Genomic DNA, 23,151 nt, shown 5'->3' on the forward strand with positions numbered 1-23,151 from the left:
AAAAAAAACATGAAATATAATAATTATATTTTAAAAATTCATATAGAATAAGAAGATTGTGGAATAGTTTGAAGGAACTTTTTTGTGATAGGAGGGGTGGGAATGAAAAGTCCTGGGTATCGCTCCGTTGTAATAATCTTATTGGTGCAAGTTAGATAAGTGCACCCATTTTTAAAACCTCCTGGTTGCATCCACTTCTTGGCATTGGATGCTAAAAAGCTATTGCTATTTGCAATCACGAAGACCGACATGTTACACTCATAGTCTGTCGACACGCGTACAACTTAAGCTTCCAAAGGCCGACATGTAACACTCACAATCTTCCAAATTTAGCCTATAAAATAAAACTCGAAGGTCCCATCACAACCCCAAGTCGTACTCCACTCTCCCTAAACTTTGATCAAACAAATCTGTTTCCTCTTCATCGATCTTCTTAATTTTTTGTTCCTCATTTTTTTGACACTTTTGGTAATTGCTTTTATTTGCTGCAACCAATATGACTGGTGGTATTGGAATTCCAGCTTGTGTTCAATGTGGCACTCATAGCAACCCATGCAGGTGCAAGTTTGTTGGCCCAACACTTGGGTTCTTGGCTTTTGCTATTGCTGCTGTTGTGGAATGGCCTGTAGGGGCTTTGGTGTATTGCTTTCGCCACACGAAGGGTCGTCGTATTATGGCTCATCCTGCTGCAGTGATTTACCCTTCTGTCTCTAATGCAATTCCCATATGATTGGTGAAAACTAGCTTCTGTTTGGTTTTTTGTAATGTGTAACTGTGTGTGCCTATATTTTCTGTTTTAATCTGCTTGTAATAATATATATCTCAGTTTGTGTGTATGTGCCCTTCTTTTATATGATAAAGGTCACTTCTTGTCAACGCGATTTTAATTTTTTTGTGTGCGAGAGAGAAATGAATTACTCATTACTCAATCACAAGTGGCACAAGTTGAGCATAATAAAACTCGACTACTTAATCCAATTTGAACTTGCAACAATAATATTTCTTAAGGATGGTCCAATTGACACAAAAAGCTTATGATTGACACAAAAACTTTTAAATTTGCCCCACCCTGGTTCTAGTTTCGGCATCTGTATAACTTGAAGACTACCATCTTCTCCATTATATTTTAGGGTTTTATAAAATGGATAAGAACCATATTTGGAATTTACTTCTCTTGATTCGTGTGCTTTCTTTTAGGATACACGTGTAATTACGTGGATCATGAAATTAGCAGAGAGAGATTTTCATATCAATATTCAATTTTATAATGACAATACCCTCACCACTCTTTAACTCTTATAACAAAAAAATGTCACTTGGATTGTCAATGACCATCTTGTCTAACGGCATTCCGTTCCCCTAATGAGATTTCGAATTTTAGATTAGAGAGTTGAATCTTGTTTCCTTTCAACTCGGCCGTTGATATGAGGGAGTGCTTACTCACCCTCAAGTGCGAGAGATTGTAACAACATAATTCTCAATCCCTTTGAGTACTGAGAGTAAATTCAAAGGCAAAGTAATCAAACAACAATTTGGATGAAGAACAAAAGTAATTTTTTGCTTTGTGATTGTTAACAATTAAATTTTTTTTGTGATCTAAGAAAAATATATATTTTATATTTGATTGTTCTTACATAATATTAAAAATTCTTTGTGATCTAAGAAAATATATTTTTCATATTTGATTGTTCTTACCTAATTAAAAACCTATGATTCAGTTGAACTTAGTAAATTCAAGAATGCATCATAACCTAGATTAATAATATGATTAGAATAGTTTTAAGAAAAACTTATTCACTTAATTTCTATTGAAACTATTAGAAATTTATTTAAACAATAAAAAAAATATGATTGAACTTATTGAAAGTATGAAAGAACTAATACATCAAAAGAAATTTAATTGAAAAATCAAATATGTTGTTGTCTAAAATCTTAGAAAGAATTACTTTGATATTCATACCATATAAAAGAAACATAACCCCTAACTCTAGCAAAGAGTTTAGGTTGCTATTAGAGAAAAGAAAATAAAAGTTTTTTTCTCTGCAAAATTCGTTTTCCACCGCCTCCCTTCAAAACCCTAACGTAATGTACAAAAAAAAAAAAAAAACTTATGACTATTTAATTTTCGTTTAGATTTTCAGCAACAACATGTGAGTTTATTTCAACATTCAAAAAAGTGTGAATTTCGAAAAACTCAAAACTGGAAAGTTGTAGATATTTAAATCACAGTTCCAGCCCATTTGGCTTTGAGTCAATTGGATTTTTGAGGAGAGAGATACATTCAAAATACTGATTAATACTTAAATATGATTTTTCCTTTTCAGATTATTTCTCTTTTGATTTCTTTCCTTATTTGAAGTTTCCAAACATACTAAACAACCCAACCACTCCAATTGAGCTTCCTTAGACATTTAAGCATGGTCTCTCACCTCCTCTTTAATTCTATTTTCACCTTTTTAGATATCTCACGTGATTTCTGGAAAATATAAAATTACACAATAAATGGCATTGTATTCAAAAAATTGTATAAAGATAAATATTAGGGACAAATAAAAATCAAAGCTTAATTATACAAATAATAATAACTAGTTACTAACTCGTGCTATGCACAGGAACTTACCTATTTGTGAGGTAGACTAAAATAATTTTATAAAATCTTAAATTGATTAAGAAATTACATCATTGCATGATTTGCTCTTGTATAATTTCAATTTGTGTTATAAATTGATGAAGAAACCATTGCTTGAACGTGCAATGACTTATAAAAAATTTATCAGACAATTTCAGATACTACAAAAAAATAACTCAAAATTTCAAATATTAAAACTTCTAAAAGACTAAAAAATATTAAAGAAAAATTATCAACGTTTGAGTTTGAGTTTAAGTTAGACTTGTTAGAGAGATAGAAATTCACTACTTGTTAAGTTTAGATTAAACAAAAATAATTTTGTTTAAAAAAAATGATGAGTTTGAGTTTAAGTTAGACTTGTCAGAGAGATAGAGTTTCACTCTTTGTTAAGTTTGGACAAAATATATATATATATATATATATATATATATATATATATATATATATATATATATATATTTGAAAATGATGAGTTTGAATTTAAGTTGGACTTGTCAAAGAAATTGAGTTTTATTCTTTATTAAGTTTGGATTAAACAAAAATAATTTTGTTTTAAAATAATAATGAGTTTGAGTTTAAGTTGGACTTGTTAGAGAAATAAAGTTTTATTTCTTATTAAGTTTGGACTAAATAAAAAATAATTTTATTTAAATATCGTACTGACGTGAAAAATAGTAAGAGTTTCAGAAGTTTTGGATATATATATTTATATAGATTAAGAACATAACTCTCAATCAAATATATAATATATATCGGTTTTAAGGCGTTATCAAAGAGGAACAATGCATTAATGCCAAAAAGTCAAACTCGGCGGTGGAGCTTAATATCAATGTACCACAATCTGGCAATTGCGACCTCTCTTCCTTGCCTTTCAATGCCTCGCATCAAGCCATCAACATCTTTCTTGTCTATTGTCGCTGTCACCTTGCTAATGGAGAATCCAACAAATCAATTATGAAACCATATGCCTTCTAACTTGATAACTCAATGATAGTTGATCGGCATCGACTTGTGTTCTAACTAACCTGGCATGATTGGTCTCGCCTGACCCATGCTCAACCTATAATTAATATGTTGAATTTTTGTTTTTAGAAAGCTAATATGTTAAGGACATTAGTATTGGCGATGTTAAAAAGTTAAATTGCTATTTTTAGTATTATCAACAACAAAAATGGGAGTATATTAATAAAGCTAAATTTATATATTTTAGCTTCTTAGCTACAGTTTTTGGCTATACATTATAGCTCAAAGATTAAAAAAATAGTATTTTATTTTTCGTTCACACTAATGAAGATTATTTACATCATTTCCTTTTATTCCCGTTGCAAATCTCAGTCCTCTCTTCTTCCAATTGCAAGCTCAGAGTTATATCTTCCTTAACCTTGCCTGCCCAGCTCTAACCGCCTCTTCCTCCACTCGCTGTCGTGCTCGCCTGTACTCTTCTCCCTTTTTTTTTCCCTCAAATCGCTGTGTTGTTGTGTGGGTTTAGATTGGCTTGCTGGGTTTTATGGGTCAGATCAGTTTGCTAGGTTTCGTGAGTCGGATCGGTGTGTGGTTTATGGCCAATTGTGGCTAGTTATGGCTTGTGGCTTGTGGCTTGTGATGGGTCGTGGCTGTGGGCTGCTGTGATGTGTGTTGTAGGTTGTGGATGACCATTGTTGATGTGGGTAGGTTGTTGAGGTGGGTTTGTGGTGGTGATAATTTTTTTTTTTTTAAATCTGAGTTGTGGTGAGCTGGTTATGGTTGTAGTAGTGGGTGGTGGGTGGCTATGATTGAGTTAGTTGTGCTTGTGGAAGTGGTTGTGGGCTGTGTGAATTGATGGTTGACCGATGGTGGTGGTGGTTGTGATTGTTGTTTATTATAGTAAATATATTATTTTATTATAGTGGATATATTATTTTATTGTATTGTTTATATTATTTTACTGTATTAAAAGCTAAAATAAAACTACTTATGATAAGTGTTTTGTAAAGTAAAAAGGTAAAATAAATAAAGTAGTTTTTATAGTATCAAATAGCTAAATTTATAGCTCTATTAATGTGCATGCGCTTATACATAATCTAAATTTCTCCTATTTGTGAGGCTTTTTAAATATGTGGAGCATAATCAATACGGCAGAAACTACAATAATAAAATCCAAAAGTTTTTTAACCAGTTTCTCAAAAAAAAAAAAAAGAAAAGAAAGTTTTTTGACCAAAAAAAAAAGCAAAAGTTTTACCGCCCCTCTAATAAAAAAAATTAAAAGATTCTAAAAAAAAAAAAAAAAAAAAAAAGAGAGAGAGAAGTTTAATTTGCGCTGGGCCTAAATTTAATTCACACCACAGAAATTGTACTAGCATAGTCCACTACAACCAAAACCCGTACCATACCTAACTTCAAACAGTGGCCCACAATACATTGAGCCGAGGCCTTAACGAAGTTTGGTTGGTCCAAGGCTCTATAAAAAAAAAAAAAAAAAAACATAGTTTTTTATAACTTGTTTTTAATGTGATGCACGTTACAATGATGTTACATTAAAATTTTTAATTTATTTTATTTTTTAAAAAATTATTATAATTTAAAATTACAAAATATATTACATAATCTTAATCTCATCATCTTCCTAAGAGCATATTTATCAAGGATTGCAAAAATACTAAAACTTAAATTTTAGCATCTAAAACCCAAAATATCCACTCTATCAAAACTTGCATATGCTAAAAGATTTGTCATCTTGTTATAGTGCACTCTCATATTTGAGAGCACATGTAGCAAGATGTTATAATATATTATTGATTTCTAATTCTCTCTCTCCTTAGACACGGCTCACTTTTATTACTCTCGTTCACTTTCTTAGACTCTCCCTCTCGTTCTTTGGTTCTCCCTCACAACCCAGGCATCATCTCCCTTCCCTTTTCATCACGCTGCCTTCGTTTTGAAACCCAATTGCTCTTCATTAACCTTCAAGGGTTTGCGTCAGAGACATATTTGATGTAATTGGCTAATCCTTTGACAAAATGTACGTTACTTACAATTGGGTAGATCTAGGATGAGTTTAGTACTTCAAAAAACAAATGTTCAAGTTTAGTATTGAACCCATGCAAGTCTGACCAAAAAATAAGTGAAGAAGTGTTGTTCATTAAAGCTCGACAGATGTCTCGACAAAATCATTTCCATCGAGGATTAATGTTGAAACTCAACAGAAGCTTGACACAAGTTGTATCTGTCAAGAATTACAAAATCAAAATTTCCAAATCTGATTACATGCATATCCTTAAGTATTTGTGTAGAGTTTCTTTTCTGACAACCCTAGACATATATAAGGATTTCAAAATGTTATCTTTGAGGGTGATTCAGAAATATCCATCAAGGCGTTGCAAGATGGTCATTTCATAAAAGACATTTTGTCTTACATTAGCTCTCTCTGGTGTTTTTCCTTCGCTCACACACATAGACAAGGAAATACTCTAGCTCATGCCTTAGCTCAAAGAGTGAGACTTTCTTTTCCAGTTTCAATCTGGATGGAGGATGTTCCTCCAAATCTTTTTCATTGCTTTTTCCATAATTTTTCAGCTATCAAATAAAATTACCCAATTGGGTTGTTTCTCAAAAAAAGAAAAAGAAAAGTATATATATATATATATATATGAAATTGTTGTGGTTTTTTTGTTGTATCCCTAGCAATAGCATTACTCATAAACTATGTCACAATTTGTTTTTATTAAATTATTTTCTTACCAATAAATTTTTTTTTTGGTGATGAAAATACCAATAACTACTGTAGGGAGAATGGGCCCAGTAGTGTATATTGGGCTGGGGGCTCGGTCCGAGGACGGGGTAAACATTATTAGGGAGGTCAGTGTTGATGAATAAAGAAAGAGATCAAGTTATAATGATTCGAGGAGAGATATCTCCTTGGCTAAGCGAAGCAGAGGTTAGAAGGTACGGTCTGCCACCCAGAAGCAACATTCCATGAGATTCTATTGATAAGGATATGCACCATGAGAGTACTGGACAAAAGAAAACTAAGAAATACATAAGAGAAAGCTGCTACCATCGCATTGAATGCTTTGTAGCTAACTCTCTGGCTGCATTAATGAGGAAGTGATACCTGAACAATGGTTTTCAGCCTTACAATCACTTCCAAAGACTTTAGGAAGGTGCTGATGGAACAAAGATCAAGACCAGTAATCTGATCTACACGTGGATGGTAGAGATAAAGGAGGAAGGTAGTACAAAAGAGAAGAGAGACCCTCAAGCTCGGGGATTGGAGAAAAAAGAAACATAAAAATACTGTAGAGTTTAGAACAATACTTGTAATTTGTCCTAAAAGAATCATATATAAGAGTTAACCACCTCGGATTGTAGCCGAGTATGATTTTCTTTAGACAGTATCAGCTCATCTTTATTTTATTGTCATTTTTTACCTACTGTGATCATTGTCTAAGCTCACGAGAACCTAATTTTCTAATCTACTATCTACAAATTCATTGTATTAGGCTCTTTTGGCCTACTCCCTTTCTTACTTGGGGCTTAGGTACAACAATTGTGTCCCTACAATTGACGTCTTTTGTGGGAAATCCTTGTATTTTAGTGAGTTTAACGTTCAATTTTGGTAGGTTCAGGCCCGAACCAAGCGGAGTCCATCAGGTCCCAGCGTCAAGATCATTTTCTCAATCTTGAATAAGGAAGGGACCCGGAAGGAAGTGTGCATACCACCCATACCATTAGAAGCCAGTCTGGGGGTAGGAGCCATATTTCGCATGAGGAGAATGCTAGGGCCATGCAACTGGAGATAGATCATTTGAAAAGGAAGTTGCGCCGCAAACAGCAAAGGCAGACTCCTTCCAATTTTGACTCTTCTTCTGATGGTAATGAGGATGGTAGTTACAGGTCCAGGTCAAGGACTCCCCCCATTGAGTCTTTCTCATATGAAGAGGACGGCTCTCATGATTGTAGGAATAGGGGTTCGTCTTCCAAACGCTTGGGAAACAACGCTATGAGCAAAATGTTAAACCAGATTTCTAGGTCACTTTTTACATGCAGAATTGAAGGAGAAAGACTTCCTCATCGGTTTACTCAGCCATCGTTCACCATGTACAATGGTCGAATAGACCCTATAGAGCATGTGAGTCACTTCAACTAGAGGATGGTTGTGCACTCTGAGAAAGAGGCCTTGATGTGTAAGGTATTCCCATCTAGTTTAGGGCCGGTGGCAATGAGGTGGTTTAACGGCCTGAGAGTAGGTTCTATTGATTCCTTTAAAGAACTCATTCGGGCATTTGGATCTCGCTTTATTACATGCAGTAAGGTTTCTCAGCCTTTAGATTCCCTGTTGTCCATGACCATGCGAGAGGGGGAAACCTTGAAAACATACTCGGAAAGATACTAAGAGATGTTCAATGAGATCGATGGGGACTTTGACAATGTGGCCATAAGGACTTTCAAGGTTGGCCTACCCGCCGAGCATGATTTGAGGAAGTCACTGACTAAGAAGCCAGTAAGGAGTATGCGTCGGCTCATGAACCGTATTGACGAGTATAAGCAGGTTGATGAGGACCAGCAACAAAGGAAGGGAAAGGCGAAGGTTATCCCTTAGGATATGAGGGATTTTATGTCAGACGAATACAATAGTAATCAGCCTCGAAGGGACTTTGCGAGGCAGTCTGGGTGTACCGCCAATCAAGTGGTTAGCACAGTGTTCTAGAAACCAGTGCATCAAGTCTTTGGACAAGATTAAGAATGAACCATACTTTAAATGACCAAATAAGATGAGAGGAGATCTCATGAAGCATAATCAAAGCCTTCATTGTTAATACCACCAAGAGTGAGGGTACACCACAAAAGATTGCAGAACTTTGTGGAATCATCTTGAGCAGTTGGTCCAAGGTGGTAAATTAAAACATTTTCTACATCAATCCAGTGGGTAGGGTGGCCAGGCTGGACCCAAACCTCAGAGAGACACTTCTTCAAGGCCTCTTTTGGGAACTATTAATGTCATCTTTGCTGCCCTAGGGAGAACAGGTTCTCACCCCTCTAGGGTGATGTTTGTAGCCCTGCCACATGCTGAGGACTCTAACCTTGAGCTGAAGAAGGCTAGGACGGAGATAAAATCGACATTGAGCTTTTCAGATGAAGACAAAGCTGGAACCATACAGCCACATGACGATACCCTGGTGGTTACTCTCAGGATTGGGGGGTATGATGTGAAGAGGGTGTTGGTGGATCAGGGCAATGAAGTAGAAATTATGTACCCCGATTTGTATAAGGGGCTAAACTTGAAGCGTGAAGATTTGACAACTTATGATTCGTCTTTGTTAGGCTTTGATGGGAAATTTGTTGTTCCAATGGGCCAAATTAGGCTGCCCGTGTAAGCCAGTTCAGAGGTGGTAGAAGTGGACTTCATTCTGGTGGATGCTTATTCTTCTTGCACAGCCATTGTAGCAAGACCTTGGCTTCATGTCCTGGGAGCCGTTTCTTCAACCCTAAATTTGAAAGTGAAATATCCATTTGGGGACCAAATTGAGGAGTTGGTTGGGAGCCAATCCATGGCAAGGCAATGTCTAGTGGCTGCAATAATGCATTAGCCAAGAGTGGAGTACTCGGCCTCCACTAAGAAGGGCTTATAGCAATTAAGGACTTCAGTATTATCTACTGGCGCTATTTCAGAAGGGCTAAAGTGCAAAAAGTTAGAGAAATTTGTTATTGATGATGACTCGGAAATGTTTTTTTAGGTTGGAGCTCAGCTGCCTCCACAGGAGAAGGAAGACCTGATAATATTCCTCAGGGAGAATATTGATATGTTTGCATGGAGTGGTTATGAGGCTCTTGGGGTGGATCCAAGCTTCATTTGCAATCATCTGAATGTAAACCCAGTTGTAATCCCTAGAAAACAACCACCTCGGCACTCATCCAAAGATCCTAACGTTGTTAAGGAGGAAGTGATCAAACTTAAGCAGGCCGGGGCTATGAAAGAGGTGTTTTACCCTGAGTGGCTTGCTAATACTGTAGTGGTGAAAACGAAGAATGGAAAATGGCCAGTATGTGTGGACTTCATCGATTTGAATAAGGCCTGTCCAAAAGATCATTTCCCCATGCCTCGGATAGACCAGCTGATGGATGCGACTGAAGGCCATCATCAGATAAGCTTTTCAAATGTCTTCCAGGGATACCACCAAATACCACTGGCTTTGGATGATCAGGAGAAGACAACTTTCGTCACTTCTACTAGAAATTACCATTACAAGGTGATGCCTTTTAGTTTAAAAAATACAGGGTCTACTTATCATAGGATGATGATTAGGATGTTCGAGCCACAACTAGGTAAAAATATTAAAGTTTATATAGATGATATGGTGGTAAAGAGTAAGGTGGTGTTCGAGCACGTGGGAGACTTTGGAAATATTTTTGAAATATTGAAAAAACACAAGCTGTGCCTCAATACTTCCAAGTGCTCCTTCGGCGTTAGGTCAGGTAAATTTTTAGGCTATATAGTCGCTCATCATGGGATTGAGGTCAATCCTGATTAGGTTAAGGAAATTAGTAATTTACAGCCACCTTGAAATCCCAAAAAAGTTCAGAAATTAACAGGGATGACTGCTGCCTTGAACTGATTTATTTCTCTATCCGCGGACAGGTTCAAACCTTTCTTCCAGCTATTGAATAAGTGGAAGGGATTTGAATGGACAGAGGACTGTGTTTTGGCCTTTCAACAACTTTAGGAATACCTTTCTCGGCCACCTGTTATGTCCAGGCTTGAGGAGGATGAAGTTTTGTTTGCTTACATTACCGTGGCTTCCCATGCTGTGAATTTGGTGCTAGTATGGGTTGATAGTGGTGTGTAGATGCCAGTTTACTACGTGAGCAAGTCGTTGCATAAGGTAGAGGTTTGTTACCTACCACTGGAAAATGTCATTTTAGTAGTGGTGCACGCTACGCGTAAGCTCCTTCATTACTTCCAATCCCACACAGTTGTTGTTTTAACCTAACTACCACTTAGATTGTTACTTCGAAGCGCTGATTACACAAGAAGGATTGCCAAATGGGGCACCATCCTAGGGGCTTTTGATATTAGGTATATGCCTCGCACCTTTGTTAAGGGCCAGGTCCTCACGGATTTAGTGGCTGAGTTTGCTGAATCCCCATTGGAAGAAAAAGCTGAGAAGCAAAACATGGATGAAAAATCAATTGGTACAGTCTCCTTGCAAAAGCCTTCATCCTGGAGGGTGTACGTTGATAGCGTAGCAAACCAAAGAGTATCTGGTGTAGGGCTAGTCATAATTTCTCCTAAGACAATCATTATTGAAAAATCCTTAAGGTTGGGCTTCTCATCCACAAATAATGAAGCTAAGTATGAGGCTCTATTGGTAGGGATGACTATGGTTAAGAAAATGGGAGGAAAAATGGTGGAGATGTTCTCAGATTCAAGATTGGTTATAGGCCAAGTAGAGGGAGAATTGGAAGCCAGGGATCCGAGGATGCAAGAGTATCTGGACCAGGTTAAATACTTGCAGTCAGGGTTTAAGTCTTTCACCTTATCGTAGATTCCTAGAAGCAAAAATACCCATGCTGACTCTCTGGCCACTCTCGCAACATCCTCGGCGCATAGCCTACCTTGGGTTATCCTTATTGAAGATTTATGTAAGTCTATTGAGATGAAAGGAAAAATGGTCTGTGTTCATCAGATCAAAGTGGGACCTAGTTGGATGGATTCCATTGTGCTATTTCTTAAAGAAAATATCTTACCTAAGGGGAAGTTCGCTGCTGATAAGATATGTAGAAAGGCTTTTCGGTTTTGGCTGTATGAGGACCAAAAACTATACAAACGCTTTTTTTAGGACTATATTTGCTATGTATACACCCAGAGACAATAGATCTACTCCTAGAGGAGTTACAAAAGGGATTTGTGGAAGCCATACGGGAGGTAGATCCTTATTTCACAGGGTTCTCACCCAAGGATACCTGTGGCCGAACATGCAGAGAGAAGTCCAAGAGTATGTGAAAAAGTGCGACCAGTATTAGAGGTTTGCTCCAAACATTCATCAACCAAGGGGCGTCCTCAATCCTCTATCCAGCCCTTGGCCTTTTACTCAATGGGGCTTGAATATTGTAAGGCCTTTCCATAAGGCAGTAGGGAATAAGAGGTGGCTATTGGTTGGTACAGATTACTTCACCAAGTAGGTTGAAACTAAACCACTGGTAAACATCAGGGACATGGATGCCAAGAAGTTTGTTTGAAAAAACATTGTCACTCAGTTTGGGATTCCTTATACCCTCATCTCAGACAACGGCCTTTAGTTTGATAGCAAAGCCTTCAGGAGATATTGCTGCGACGTAGGCATTACTAATAGATATTCCACCTTGGCTTATTTATAGGGGAATGGACAGGCCGAGACTGTTAATAAGGTTATTGTGAATGGGCTCAGGAAGAAATTAGATGATGCAAAGGGAAACTGGGTGGAAGAGCTGCCACAGGTCCTTTGGACATATCGGACTACACCTTGCAGATCCATAGGGGAGACACCTTTTCAATGACCTATGGAGCCGAGGTTGTAATTCCTCTCGAGACCAGATTCCCAACAATGAGGACGAACTCTTTCACTCCAAGCAACAATGATGGGCTATTAGAGAAGAGCTTAGATTTTATTGAAGAACGAAGGGAATTTTTCGTGGTTCAATTGGCCTATTATCAACACAAGCTTAAACAAGGGTACAACTCAAACGTGAGGATAAGGCCATTAGCGCCTGGGAATTTAGTATTAAGAAAGGTTTTGGGCACCACAAAAAATCCAGTATGGGGAAAGTTGGGGCCCAACTGGGAAGGGCCATATCGCATTACCTCGGTAGCTGGAATAGGGGCATATTATCTTGAAGATCTAGATGAAAATGTTATACAACGCCTCTAGAATGTAAATAATCTACGAAGGTATTATTATTAATGAAACTCTTTTCTATTGTATATCATTTATTGCATTATGCGCTATATTTCTTACCTATTTAAGTGTCAAACAGAACCTTGGTTATGTCTGACTTCTCAAACCACATACCTTCGGTAAATTGATATTTTTCATCATTTTTCTAAGTATTAAACAAAACCATAGTTATGCCTAGTACCTCGGACCATCTACTTTGGATAAATTAATACTTCATGTCATCTAATTTAAGTATCAAACAAAACCTTGGTTATGCTTGGCTCCTCGGACTACATACCTTGGGTAAATTGATATTTTTCATCATTTTTCTAAGTGTTAAACACAACTATAGTTATGCATGGTTCCTTGGACCATCTACTTTGGGTAAATTAATACTTCATGTCATCTTATTTAAGTATCAAACAGAACCTTAGTTATGCTTGGCTCCCTCAGACCACATATCTTGGATAAATTGATATTTTTCATCATTTTTCTAAGGGTTAAATAGAATCTTAGTTATGTATGGTTCCTTGGACCATCTGCTTTAGGTAAATTAGTACTTTCCATTATTTCTTTAGGTCTCAAATAACACCATTCATACTGAATGACAAGGATTCCCACAACAGTGACGTGAACAAATGGAAATTCATGAGCGTTACTTAAAGCATTTGTAAGTATATTAAAATTTTTTATTATCTTATCAATATTTGATTGTCCCCCCAAGGCCATTAAACTTATTGGGAATGATGTGGATGAATTTTCAGTTGTTGAGTATAGTTTTTGAAGTTAAAGGTGTGTTTTACTGATATTGTGGACTTAGTAGGTCTAATCTGTTCTATTGCTAATCAGGAAAGTGTGGTAACTGTACTACCACTTATGTAGATAACCAAATGGAGTTATATCTCATTGTCATGTTAGTTAAGTGTTAAGTAAAACATAAACTATGCAAAGGAAAAACACAAGTATCACAATTATGAAAGAAAAACGTATATTTTTCATTGAACTGTGCCTTAGAAAAAGGCAATTTGCTTACAAAAGATCTACTTGTATTAGAAACTCAAGAAAAAAAAAAAACAGTTCAAAAAAAAAAAAAAGGACAAATCATAGCTTCATCTTTATTACAAGCTTGTTTTTGGGAGTCTTGGCAGGCTGAGTGGTTGCTGCTGTTGAGAATGCTAAACCTTTTCTCTTCAGGTCTTCCTTGGCAGGGATGGGGAGGGTTGCCAAAGTCAATTCATGGCTCTGAGAAACCGCCCCTCCCTTGGAAGGTTCCTTGGACACGTCCGAGGGCTTTGTCATCTAGGAGAGGGCTTCCTTGGGGGCTTCTTGCTCCTTGTCAAGGGCGCTAGTTTGCTCTACCTCTTTTTGAGGACCGCTGGGAAGAGGAGGGTCCTTGGTAAGAGCCTCTTCAGTAGGGCTTGCAACGTTAGTGGCTGAGTCCTCCTGAGAGGTTGAGGAGCCTAGTGCCTAAATTGTAGGGGTAGTATATGTTTTCTGCCTTCCCAAGTGCCGAGGAGGCCTCAACCCCTGCCTGGTTGAGGGTCTCCTTCCACACTTGGAGGCAATATATTCTACATACCCCCGTAACCTCGGACTTGAAGGCCTCTTTGGTTTCAACTATCCCCACATTGTAGCCGTCTTGTTCAGCCTGGTCCTTGGCCTTCTCAGCTTCCTCTAGCTTTTTCTTTAGTAGCTTGTTTTGCTCCCTGGCAGTAGCAAGATCAACCTTAGTTTGGTGGAGTTGCTTGGGTTGTGTCTAGGCCTGCCTCTCTTCCCCCTCTAGTGCTGCCTCAACGCTTTTCCTCTCCCTTTCAGCCTCTATGAGCTAGGTATTCAACTCTTTCACCCTTTTTTTTGGCCACATTGAAGGCCTCAACAATTGCAGTCTGCCTACCTTCCTCATTCTTGTATTGTCGGTGGGTATAATTCACTAACCCTTCGGCCCTGAAAGCGACTTAGATAGCCTACAAAGGAAATTTAGTAGGTAAGTAAAGGCAAGGGTAAATATATATATATATATATATATATATATATATATATATATATATATATATATATGTTGAAATAAATAATATATAAGCAATAATAACAAAAGCAAACAAAAATGAACAACTTACCTTGGCGAGGTCTGTTTTCAGACTTAGAAACACCTTGTGTTTCCTTATATTTCGTAGGTCGGCCATGTCGTTGAGTAGTAGCAAGGCTTGCTTTACAGCATCTGCCATATACCCGACTTTCCCTTGTTGAAGGTCCCTAATGGAGGAGTTAGCTTGGAGAAGGGACCCATCCAACACCAAGGAGGGATTCTAGCTCGGTACCTTGGTGTGGAGGTCATGTCCTCTGTCTCCGGGTCCCTCATTACTATGGGACCTTGTTTGGGTAGTCCTGGCTACCTTGGCCCCCTTTTGAGGCTCGTCCTCCTTGGCAGGAGCGCCTCGTCCCTCTTCTACCACCTCTTTCCCCTTCTGTTCCCTTTTTCTTTTCTTATCAGCAAGTTCCTGCTGAGGGTCGTGAGAAGTGGGAAGAGGGGGTCTTAAGCTTAACTAGCTGCCTTGGGTGCCTTACCCCCAACTTGGGACTCCATCATTTCCATTAGGTTGCCCTTGGGTTTGCGCTGAATCCCCATCGCTTCAGGAATGTTTGCGTCTTCTTGGATGCTACTTACTTGAGCTAAGGGGAGGTGGCAAGGGTCGCAGATCTGAGGCTGGTTGAAGATGGCAAACTTGTCCTCAGAGTTAGTCAGTTCAACCACTTATGTTTCTTTTTCTTCTTCTTCTTTTTCTCCCTTTGAAGTGGCTGGTTGTGAGAGGGTTGCTTCGTCCTCGGCCTTGTATTGAAGGAGTGGTTCTACTTTCAATACACCTTGTGGTCACGAACCTGGGTTGAGGAAACTAGGCACAACGATGTTGATTAAGGGTAGGCGTGGGTCCTTCGCCTTTATCATGTTCTTTGGTACTTGAAAGCTGTATGAGAGCGGGGTGTAACCAAGGATCAAGTGCGCTGCTCAAATTTGACCGTCTGTGTGGAAAAACACCTCGACTTGGAATATTTTGTCTAGACTTTGCTGGTTGAAAAGGCTTAAGTTCGGTTCGTTGGTGTGCTTATCTGCAAAATCATTAAGAAAACAAAAAATTATCAGTAATAAAGTAACACAAATCAAAGAGAGAGTACGCTTACAAGCACAAACGGGGAAAGATAAATACAAAGTGTGGCAAAGAAAAATAAAGGAAAATTTAGAAGCAGTAGACCTAGACCTACAACCCTACCTAGTTTCCCCTCTCTCGTCAGATAGGGGAGACCATGCCACTCTCCGGAGAAGATTAGAAAGTCTTTATTCATCCCTTTGTTGGATTCAGGGAGGCAAGAAATGAGTCTAAACTCAGGGTACCTAGTTTTTAGTTAGTATCCCGGCCCTTTTAAGTGGTGGAGGTTATAGACCTAATTGGTATCGTGATGGGTAAGACCTAAGCCCATTTTCTCATTAAGGGCATCTACGCTATCCAAAATTCTAAACATGTTTGGGGCACCTTGGGTTGGAGCTAATCTGTGAGCCTTAAGGTAATCCCTAGTGACCGTGCCCATAGGGATTCTCATCCCCCCTTCCATAAAGGCAATTATTGGGATTACCACTTCTCTCTTTTGCCTTTAGGTGAGCCAATCCCCTTGCTTACAATACTTAATGGAGGCTCTTGGTGGGATTTTATATTGAGCTTTATAGCTCTCTATATTCTTCATAGAGTCTAGCAAGTAAGCGAATCTACCCATGTGTGAAAGAAGGATGAAGATACTAGGATGGTAAAGAAAAATTGAAGGTGCCGAGGAGAAAAGGGGACTGTATAAAGAAAACTAGAAATAAAAGTAAGTAGAAGGGAAGGAAAAGACTTACGAGTGCAAAGAAACTCTCCTCGGACTAGCTCTTGATATTTATGACTGCAAAAATGAAGGAAAGGAAGGGTTTAAGTGATATTTGTATCAGGGAGGAAGATAAGTGGGAAAATTCTTGCCTGAAGTCCAAGAAAATCCCTGGCTATTGGATCTGTATCACATCGTAGAACGTGGGAAGCATGAAGTCGCAGAAATTTAATAAAGGCATGTCTCGAATGCCGAAGCATTAGGAGCGTGCGTTGGGCAGTTAAAGGGTACATACTCAGACAGGACTAATATATGATAAGATCATGATATTTGGGGTGGTTTCAAAATCCCCATTTTCTTCATAAGGAGCTAGAATGGAGGATTTCAAGGGGCTATTGTATGGGAGAATGGGCCTAGTAGTGTATATTGGGCCGGGGGCCTGGTCCGAGGACACCTAATTGTCCGAGGATGGGGTAAACATTGTTAGGGAGATTAGCGTTGATGAATAAAGAAAGAGGTCAAGTTACAATGGTTCGAGGAGGGGGTCCGAGGAGAGATATCTCCTCGGCTGAGTGAAGCAAATGTCAAAAGATACGGTCTGCCACCTAGAAGCAACATTCCATGAGATTCTATTGATAAGGATATACACCATGAGAATACAGGACAAAAGAAAACTAAGAAATATTTAAGAGAAAGTTGCTACCACCATATTGAATGTTCTGTAGTTAATTCTCTAGCCGCATTAATGAGGAAGTGATACTTGAGCAGTGGTTTTTAGCCTTACAACTACTTCCATAGATTTCAGGAAGGTGCTGATGGGACAAGGATCAAGACCAGCAATCTGATCTATACGTAGAGGGTAGAGATAGAGGAGGAAGGTAGTATAAAAGAGAAGAGAGACCCTCAGGATGGGGGATTGGAGAAGAAAGAAAGAGAAAAACATTGTAGAGTAAAAAACAATACTTGTAATCTGTCCCAAAAGAATCATATATAAGAGTTAACCACCTTGGATTGTAGCCGATGACGATTTTCTTTAGACAATATCAGTTCATCTTTATTCTATTGTCATATTTTACCTACTGTGATCATTTTCTAAGCTTACTAAAACCTTATTTTCTAATTCACTCTCTACAAATTCATTGTATTGGGCTCTTTGTGCGTAGTCCCTTTCTTATTTTGGGCTAAGATACAAAAATTGTGTCCCTACAATTACTTAATTGTGTAAAAACTGTATAAGGGGGACATTTCATAAACTATGTCAACAATTTGTTTCTATTAAATTATTTTCTTACAAGTAACTTTTATTTATTTATTTATGAAATACCAATAACCATTTAATTGCGTAAAACCTGTATAAGGGGGACATTTATGTAGGCATACTCTATGAGTACATGTAAACCAAAGGATAATTGGCCTGGGCCTAGTCCTATATGACCCTACATCCTTTTTATCCTCTACTTTTTTTTTTTTCTTTTTTTTTAGCTTTGTAAAATATATATGGACATTCTAATAAATATTCTCAAATAGTCTCTCTCAAACTTAAAATGGGCTCTCAAACTCAAAATGGGTTGCAGGAAGTCAATCTGCATTTGGATAAAAGATCATAGAACCAATCCAGTAAATGAGATTTATTGAAAGGAAATAGATAAAATAAGCTGTAAAGTAACCTATTGAAAATAGTGACAAACAAAATAGCAATCAATTTCAGTATGTTTGGTTAATTTATGAAAGAAGTTATTCTGTGCGATCTATATTGCATTCAAAACCTTTGTGTTTTCTTGTTTTCAAACTTTTTTTCTGCTATCATTATTCAAACAATTGACTTTTAAGTACCCATTTTTGTAAAAACTTTTAACATCGAAAACAACAAGAGAAAAGATTCTAAAAAAGAAAGAAAAGAAAACAACAAGAAACCATTTTCAATGTCGAAAACATATTTTGGAGAATTAGTTTTTAGAAAGTTCTTATTAAGCACCAAGGCTCCCATCTAGTGCCTTTGGAAGTATTTTATCTTGTGGTAACCACTTATTTGCATTAAATACAACTTTTAGGATGAATTTTCAAAATGGTCAAAAAATTAAGATTATGTTGGTAATAGTTTTTGTTTTCTATTTTCAAAACTTGTTTTTGAGAATATAAAATAAAAAAAAAATTTCTTGTATTTTTTAAATAAAAAACATGTTTGGTTAGTTTAAATTAAAAAAAAATAGTTTTTTAAAGAAAAAAATACTGAAATATGCTGTTATTAGAATTTGAACTCTAATACTAACTCATTAAATAAAACAGATTCATTAAATTAAATGCATGTTTTTATTGACTTTTAAAATTTTAAAACTGAAAACAGTTTTTTGCATGTTTTTAGTTTCCTTCATAAATTGAGTTTTGAGAACAGTTTTTGTTTTCTGTTCATTTTGAGTTGCCAAACAAGTTTTTTAGTCTTAAAAATAAAAAAATTGTTTTTAGAAACAGAAAATAAGAGAAAAAAACAATTACCAAACATACCCTAATATTTATGTCATTAATCAAATGTTCAATTTTCAAGTTTTTTTTTTGGTATAAATTTGTGCATAAAAATAATTTTATTGTTCGAATAATAAATAATATTATATTTTAACAAAATTTGACATACGTGTTAAGAATATAAAAGGCATAAAATTCAAAGGTTAAATTTTAAAAATTTACGACTATTAAAAAGAAAGAGAAATAATTTGAAATTTTTTTCTTTTTTTCCATAAAAGAAAGGGGGCGGGCACGGGAAGCCCTAGGTATCGCTAAGTTGTCATATTCTGATTGTTGCAAGTTAGATAAGTGCACCCATTAGTTGCATCCGCTACTTGGAATTGGATACTAAAAAGCTATTGCAAATTGCAATCACAAAGTTCCTCCATGTAGTGATGTAGCAATTAGCATCCCAAAAAAATAATGTTAAAGCAGGACATCTGTCCAAACCCTCATAGTCTGCGGACACGCGTACAACTTAAGCTTTCAAAGGCTGACACGTAACACTCACAACCAATATAATTTTCCAAATCCATCAATCTCTTACCCTATAAAACTCAAAGGTCCCATCACAACCCCAAATCGTACTACACTTTCCTAAACTTTGATCCAACAAATCTGTTTCTTCTTCGTCGATCTTCTTAATTTTCTGTTCCTCATTTTTTGACACTATTGATAATTGCTTTTATTTGTTGCAACCAATATGACTGGTGGTATTGGAATTCCAGCATGTGTTCAATGTGGGACTCATAGCAACCCATGCAGGTGCAAGGTTGTTGGCCCAACACTTGGGTTCTTGGCTTTTACTGCTGCTGCTATTGTGGAATGGCCTGTGGGGGCTTTGGTGTATTGCTTTCGCCACAGGAAGGGTCGTCACATTATGGCTCATCCTGCTACAGTGGTTTACCCTTCTGTCTCCAATGCAATTCCCATATGATTGGTGAAAGCTTGCTTCTGTTTGGTATTTGTAATGTGTAAATGCATGTGCCTATGTTTTCTGTTTTAATCTGCTTGTAATAATATATAACACAGTTTGTGTGTATGTGCACTTCTTTTATATGATAAAGGTTACTTCTTGTCAATGTGATTTTAAATTTTCATTTTTTTTTTTTGTGTGTGAGAGAGAAATGAATTACTCATTACTCAATCACAAGTTGCACAAGTTAAGCATAATAAAACTCGACTACTTAATCCAATTTGAACTGGCAACAATAATATTTCTTAAGGATACTCCAATTGATACAAAAAGCCTATGATTGACACAAAACCTTTTAAATTTGTTCCCATTGTAGGTTTGTGACTATCCTGGTTCTAGTTTCAGCATCTGTATTATAACTTGAAGACTACCATCTTCTCCATTATATTTAATGTTCATACCCTCAATTAGTTTAGAGTTTTACAAAATGGATAAGAACCATATTTGGAATTTACTTCTCTTGATTCGTGTGCTTTCTTTTAGGATACACGTGTAATTACGTGGATAATGAAATCAGCACACAGAGAGAGAGAGAGAGAGATTCATATCAATATTCAATTTTAGAATGACAATACCCTCACCACTTTTATAACAAAAAAATGTCACTTGCATTGTCAATGACCATCTTGTCTAATGGCATTCCGTTCCCCTATATGAGATTTCGAACTTTAGATTAGAGGGTTGAATCTTGTTTCCTTTGACTTTAAAAGTAACCATTGAAAAAAAAAAATCTATAGAAAGAAAGAGAAAGAAATGGTTCAATTTGGATTTTTATTTCAAGATACAAAGTACTGTTTATTGGTAGTGATATTATTCAATGCGCTTGGTATGTTGCACTTGCACCCTCTCATATAAAGGTGGTTCTATTTATGAGTCTCATTTCCCAAAATAGAACCCACCTTAATATGTGAGAGAGAGATATGTATTTAGGGCCTGTTTGGATGGAGGGGGAGTGGAAGGGAGTAGAATAGAGTTCGTTGAAAATAGACTAATTTCGGGATAAATTTACTCTACTCTATTCCCCCTCTCTTCCTCTCAATCCAAACGAACCATTAGAGTTGGTAACAACCTACTGAACCTTACCTACTCATTCAATCTGAGTTGATCAGAAGCATTTCGTCCTATTTCGACCAATGCTTTAGTTAATGTCTAGTTATTCGACTTGAAACCTGATGATTTTAATAGGATATTTGGTTAGGACTTGTAAAGTTGTGATTTCCATCTAGGATATGTTGGCTTTAATTTCATGCCAAATTTGATTGTAATTTCTTCAATCATTTTCCCTGTATGTATGTGAGTTTATTTTAAGGGATGAGTATGAGAGATCGGTGAAAAATTAAGTTTCAAAAGGTGAATCAATGGAAGTCATGACTAGCTTACAAGTAGCTCGCGAGAAGCAACCTGTGAAAAGGCCACCTGTGAAGCACATGACTAGAAGCTGAAGAGTCATGCCAAACTGTCAAGTTTGCGAGTGTTTCACGAGAAGAGCCATCCCGCAAAGTACCCGCGTAACTTTCTATTTGACAAAAAGTTATGTTGCTTTACCAAATTCTTTACCCACACTATAAATACCCCCCATTACCCACGAATTATAAGGAGTGCTTTTAGAGAGAAAGCCCTAGCAAATACACTTGAAAGTTAGAGATTGTCATACTCACAATCATCTACAAATTACCTTGTGGCTTTCCTTAATTCCTACCTCTCCATCTCTAGATCTTTGAAAGGTTGTTAGCCCAAACATTGACCGCACTCATTCTGAGTATTAAGTGAAATTTTGGTGTTGTTGGGAAGCATTGGAATGAGCCATTCGTTGGCAGATGCAATCAGACTGAATTGTGGGATCTAGAAAACTAGAGAAGACAAGACTCCAAGAAGTCTATTGGTATCAGGAGCTTGGAGGGTTAAGTACATGGGGTAGACTAGGCTTGGAGGGTCTTTTGTTATTCGTGTACTCCAACTTTATTCTTTAGTGGATCAATTTCGACTTGGAGGGTCTCAGAGAGGTTTTTTACCGAGTTTTTCGATTTCCTCTTTGATAACACATTTCAGTATTATCTTATATTTGTATCTCTCTTCCCTACTCTTTAAACTTTTATTTTATTGTTAATAATGAATGAATATGGCTTAGGGTAGTGTTATCGGTTCATTGTGCACATTTACTCTTGTTTTGCACTTTGTTTAAGTTATAGTAAAAGCAATCTAGCTGTAATTTTTAATTGGGAGTCTGAACAAGCTCTTGGGTTTTAGCACAAATCTAAGCTTTCAATTGGTATCAGAGTCTATCCACGAAAATGAGGAAGCTAATTTTCATTTCTTCCAAAATTTTAAGCAGAGAATTTCGCGACTCTATCACAACTCCTTCGTGAGATATAGCTTCCCGTGAAACTTGCCCTGTGCATTTGAGGCATTTCGCGAGTAATTCGCAAGTACCTTACCCATGAAATGAACGGATTTTTCAGTTTTAAAGGCCAAACAGTGACAGTTTTTCAAAAAAAAAAAATCCTTGTTGCCTCCTCCATGACTCTCTCAACCCTAAACTTCTTTTTCTCCAAAATCTCAACCAAAACTCAAGGGATTTCAACTGTAGGACTCATCTAAGGTATGCTTTAACACTTTTTCATCATTGATTCCTTAGATTAAGCCTTAGATTCTAGGATTTCTAGGGTTGGGGTATTTTAAAAGGGGTTGGGAAAATTTCATGTTCTTGTCAAAAGTTTTTTATCTTTCTTGTTTGGACTGTGTCCCATTGTATTTGTTTGTGTTTTTGTTGGCCCTAAGTGACATTTTAACATGTATTTAGGCAAAAATTTTCATATTTTCATGCATTGTTTCATATACATGTTTCATGTGTGCACTCTAAGTGTTTGATAAAATGCCTATATGGTATTTTTTTCGTTGTTTTGCACTCCATTGAGTACAAATTTTTGGAAATTATCATGTATATGCATGTTTAACATGTTTTGATCATTGGTTGTGTGTTTTACGCACTTTACCCCATGAGTTCTTTGTCATGCCTTGCTCATGCATGTCACATGCACACCACAAGCACACTTGATGCACACACTATATCACTTAACATATTTTGCACTTTACTCATGCTATGAGAGTCTTGTTAGACCTTTAGCACTTAAAACATGATCTTGTGACTTTGTTTACTTGTCTATTTGCACTTTAGGACAATTTGTTCATTTTTGTGGACTAACTTGTATCTAATAAAATTTGTTACCATGTTTTTGTTTGTTTGTGTGTGTGTTTATTTTGTAGATGTCTCCTTGTAAGTTAGCAGCAAAGAATATAGCAAAGTG

The 23,151-nt window shown here is 36.8% G+C and overlaps 3 protein-coding genes across 3 annotated transcripts; all 3 read left to right on the plus strand.

The window, feature by feature from the left end:
- Positions 1–351: 351 nt before the first annotated feature.
- Positions 352–876, plus strand: LOC142643752 (uncharacterized). Its single transcript, XM_075818467.1, has one exon. It carries the CDS (start codon positions 497–499, stop codon positions 728–730), a length of 234 nt encoding a protein of 77 aa, XP_075674582.1. The 5' UTR covers positions 352–496; the 3' UTR covers positions 731–876.
- Positions 877–12,138: 11,262 nt separating this feature from the next.
- On the plus strand, positions 12,139–12,513 carry LOC142643877 (uncharacterized). Its single transcript, XM_075818605.1, has one exon. It carries the CDS (start codon positions 12,139–12,141, stop codon positions 12,511–12,513), a length of 375 nt encoding a protein of 124 aa, XP_075674720.1.
- A 6,930-nt stretch (positions 12,514–19,443) lies between these two features.
- On the plus strand, positions 19,444–20,042 carry LOC142642025 (uncharacterized). Its single transcript, XM_075816373.1, has one exon. It carries the CDS (start codon positions 19,574–19,576, stop codon positions 19,805–19,807), a length of 234 nt encoding a protein of 77 aa, XP_075672488.1. The 5' UTR covers positions 19,444–19,573; the 3' UTR covers positions 19,808–20,042.
- The last annotated feature ends 3,109 nt before the right edge of the window (positions 20,043–23,151 follow it).

The sequence above is a fragment of the Castanea sativa genome, chromosome 7 (assembly GCF_040712315.1).
Source record: "Castanea sativa cultivar Marrone di Chiusa Pesio chromosome 7, ASM4071231v1".
In the NCBI taxonomy this organism is placed as follows: domain Eukaryota; kingdom Viridiplantae; phylum Streptophyta; class Magnoliopsida; order Fagales; family Fagaceae; genus Castanea; species Castanea sativa.

Coding starts and splice junctions, on each gene's coding strand:
- LOC142642025 (XM_075816373.1), top strand. CDS start 19,574: ATGACTGGTGGTATTGGAATTCCAGCATGTGTTCAATGTGGGACTCAT.
- LOC142643752 (XM_075818467.1), top strand. CDS start 497: ATGACTGGTGGTATTGGAATTCCAGCTTGTGTTCAATGTGGCACTCAT.
- LOC142643877 (XM_075818605.1), top strand. CDS start 12,139: ATGACCTATGGAGCCGAGGTTGTAATTCCTCTCGAGACCAGATTCCCA.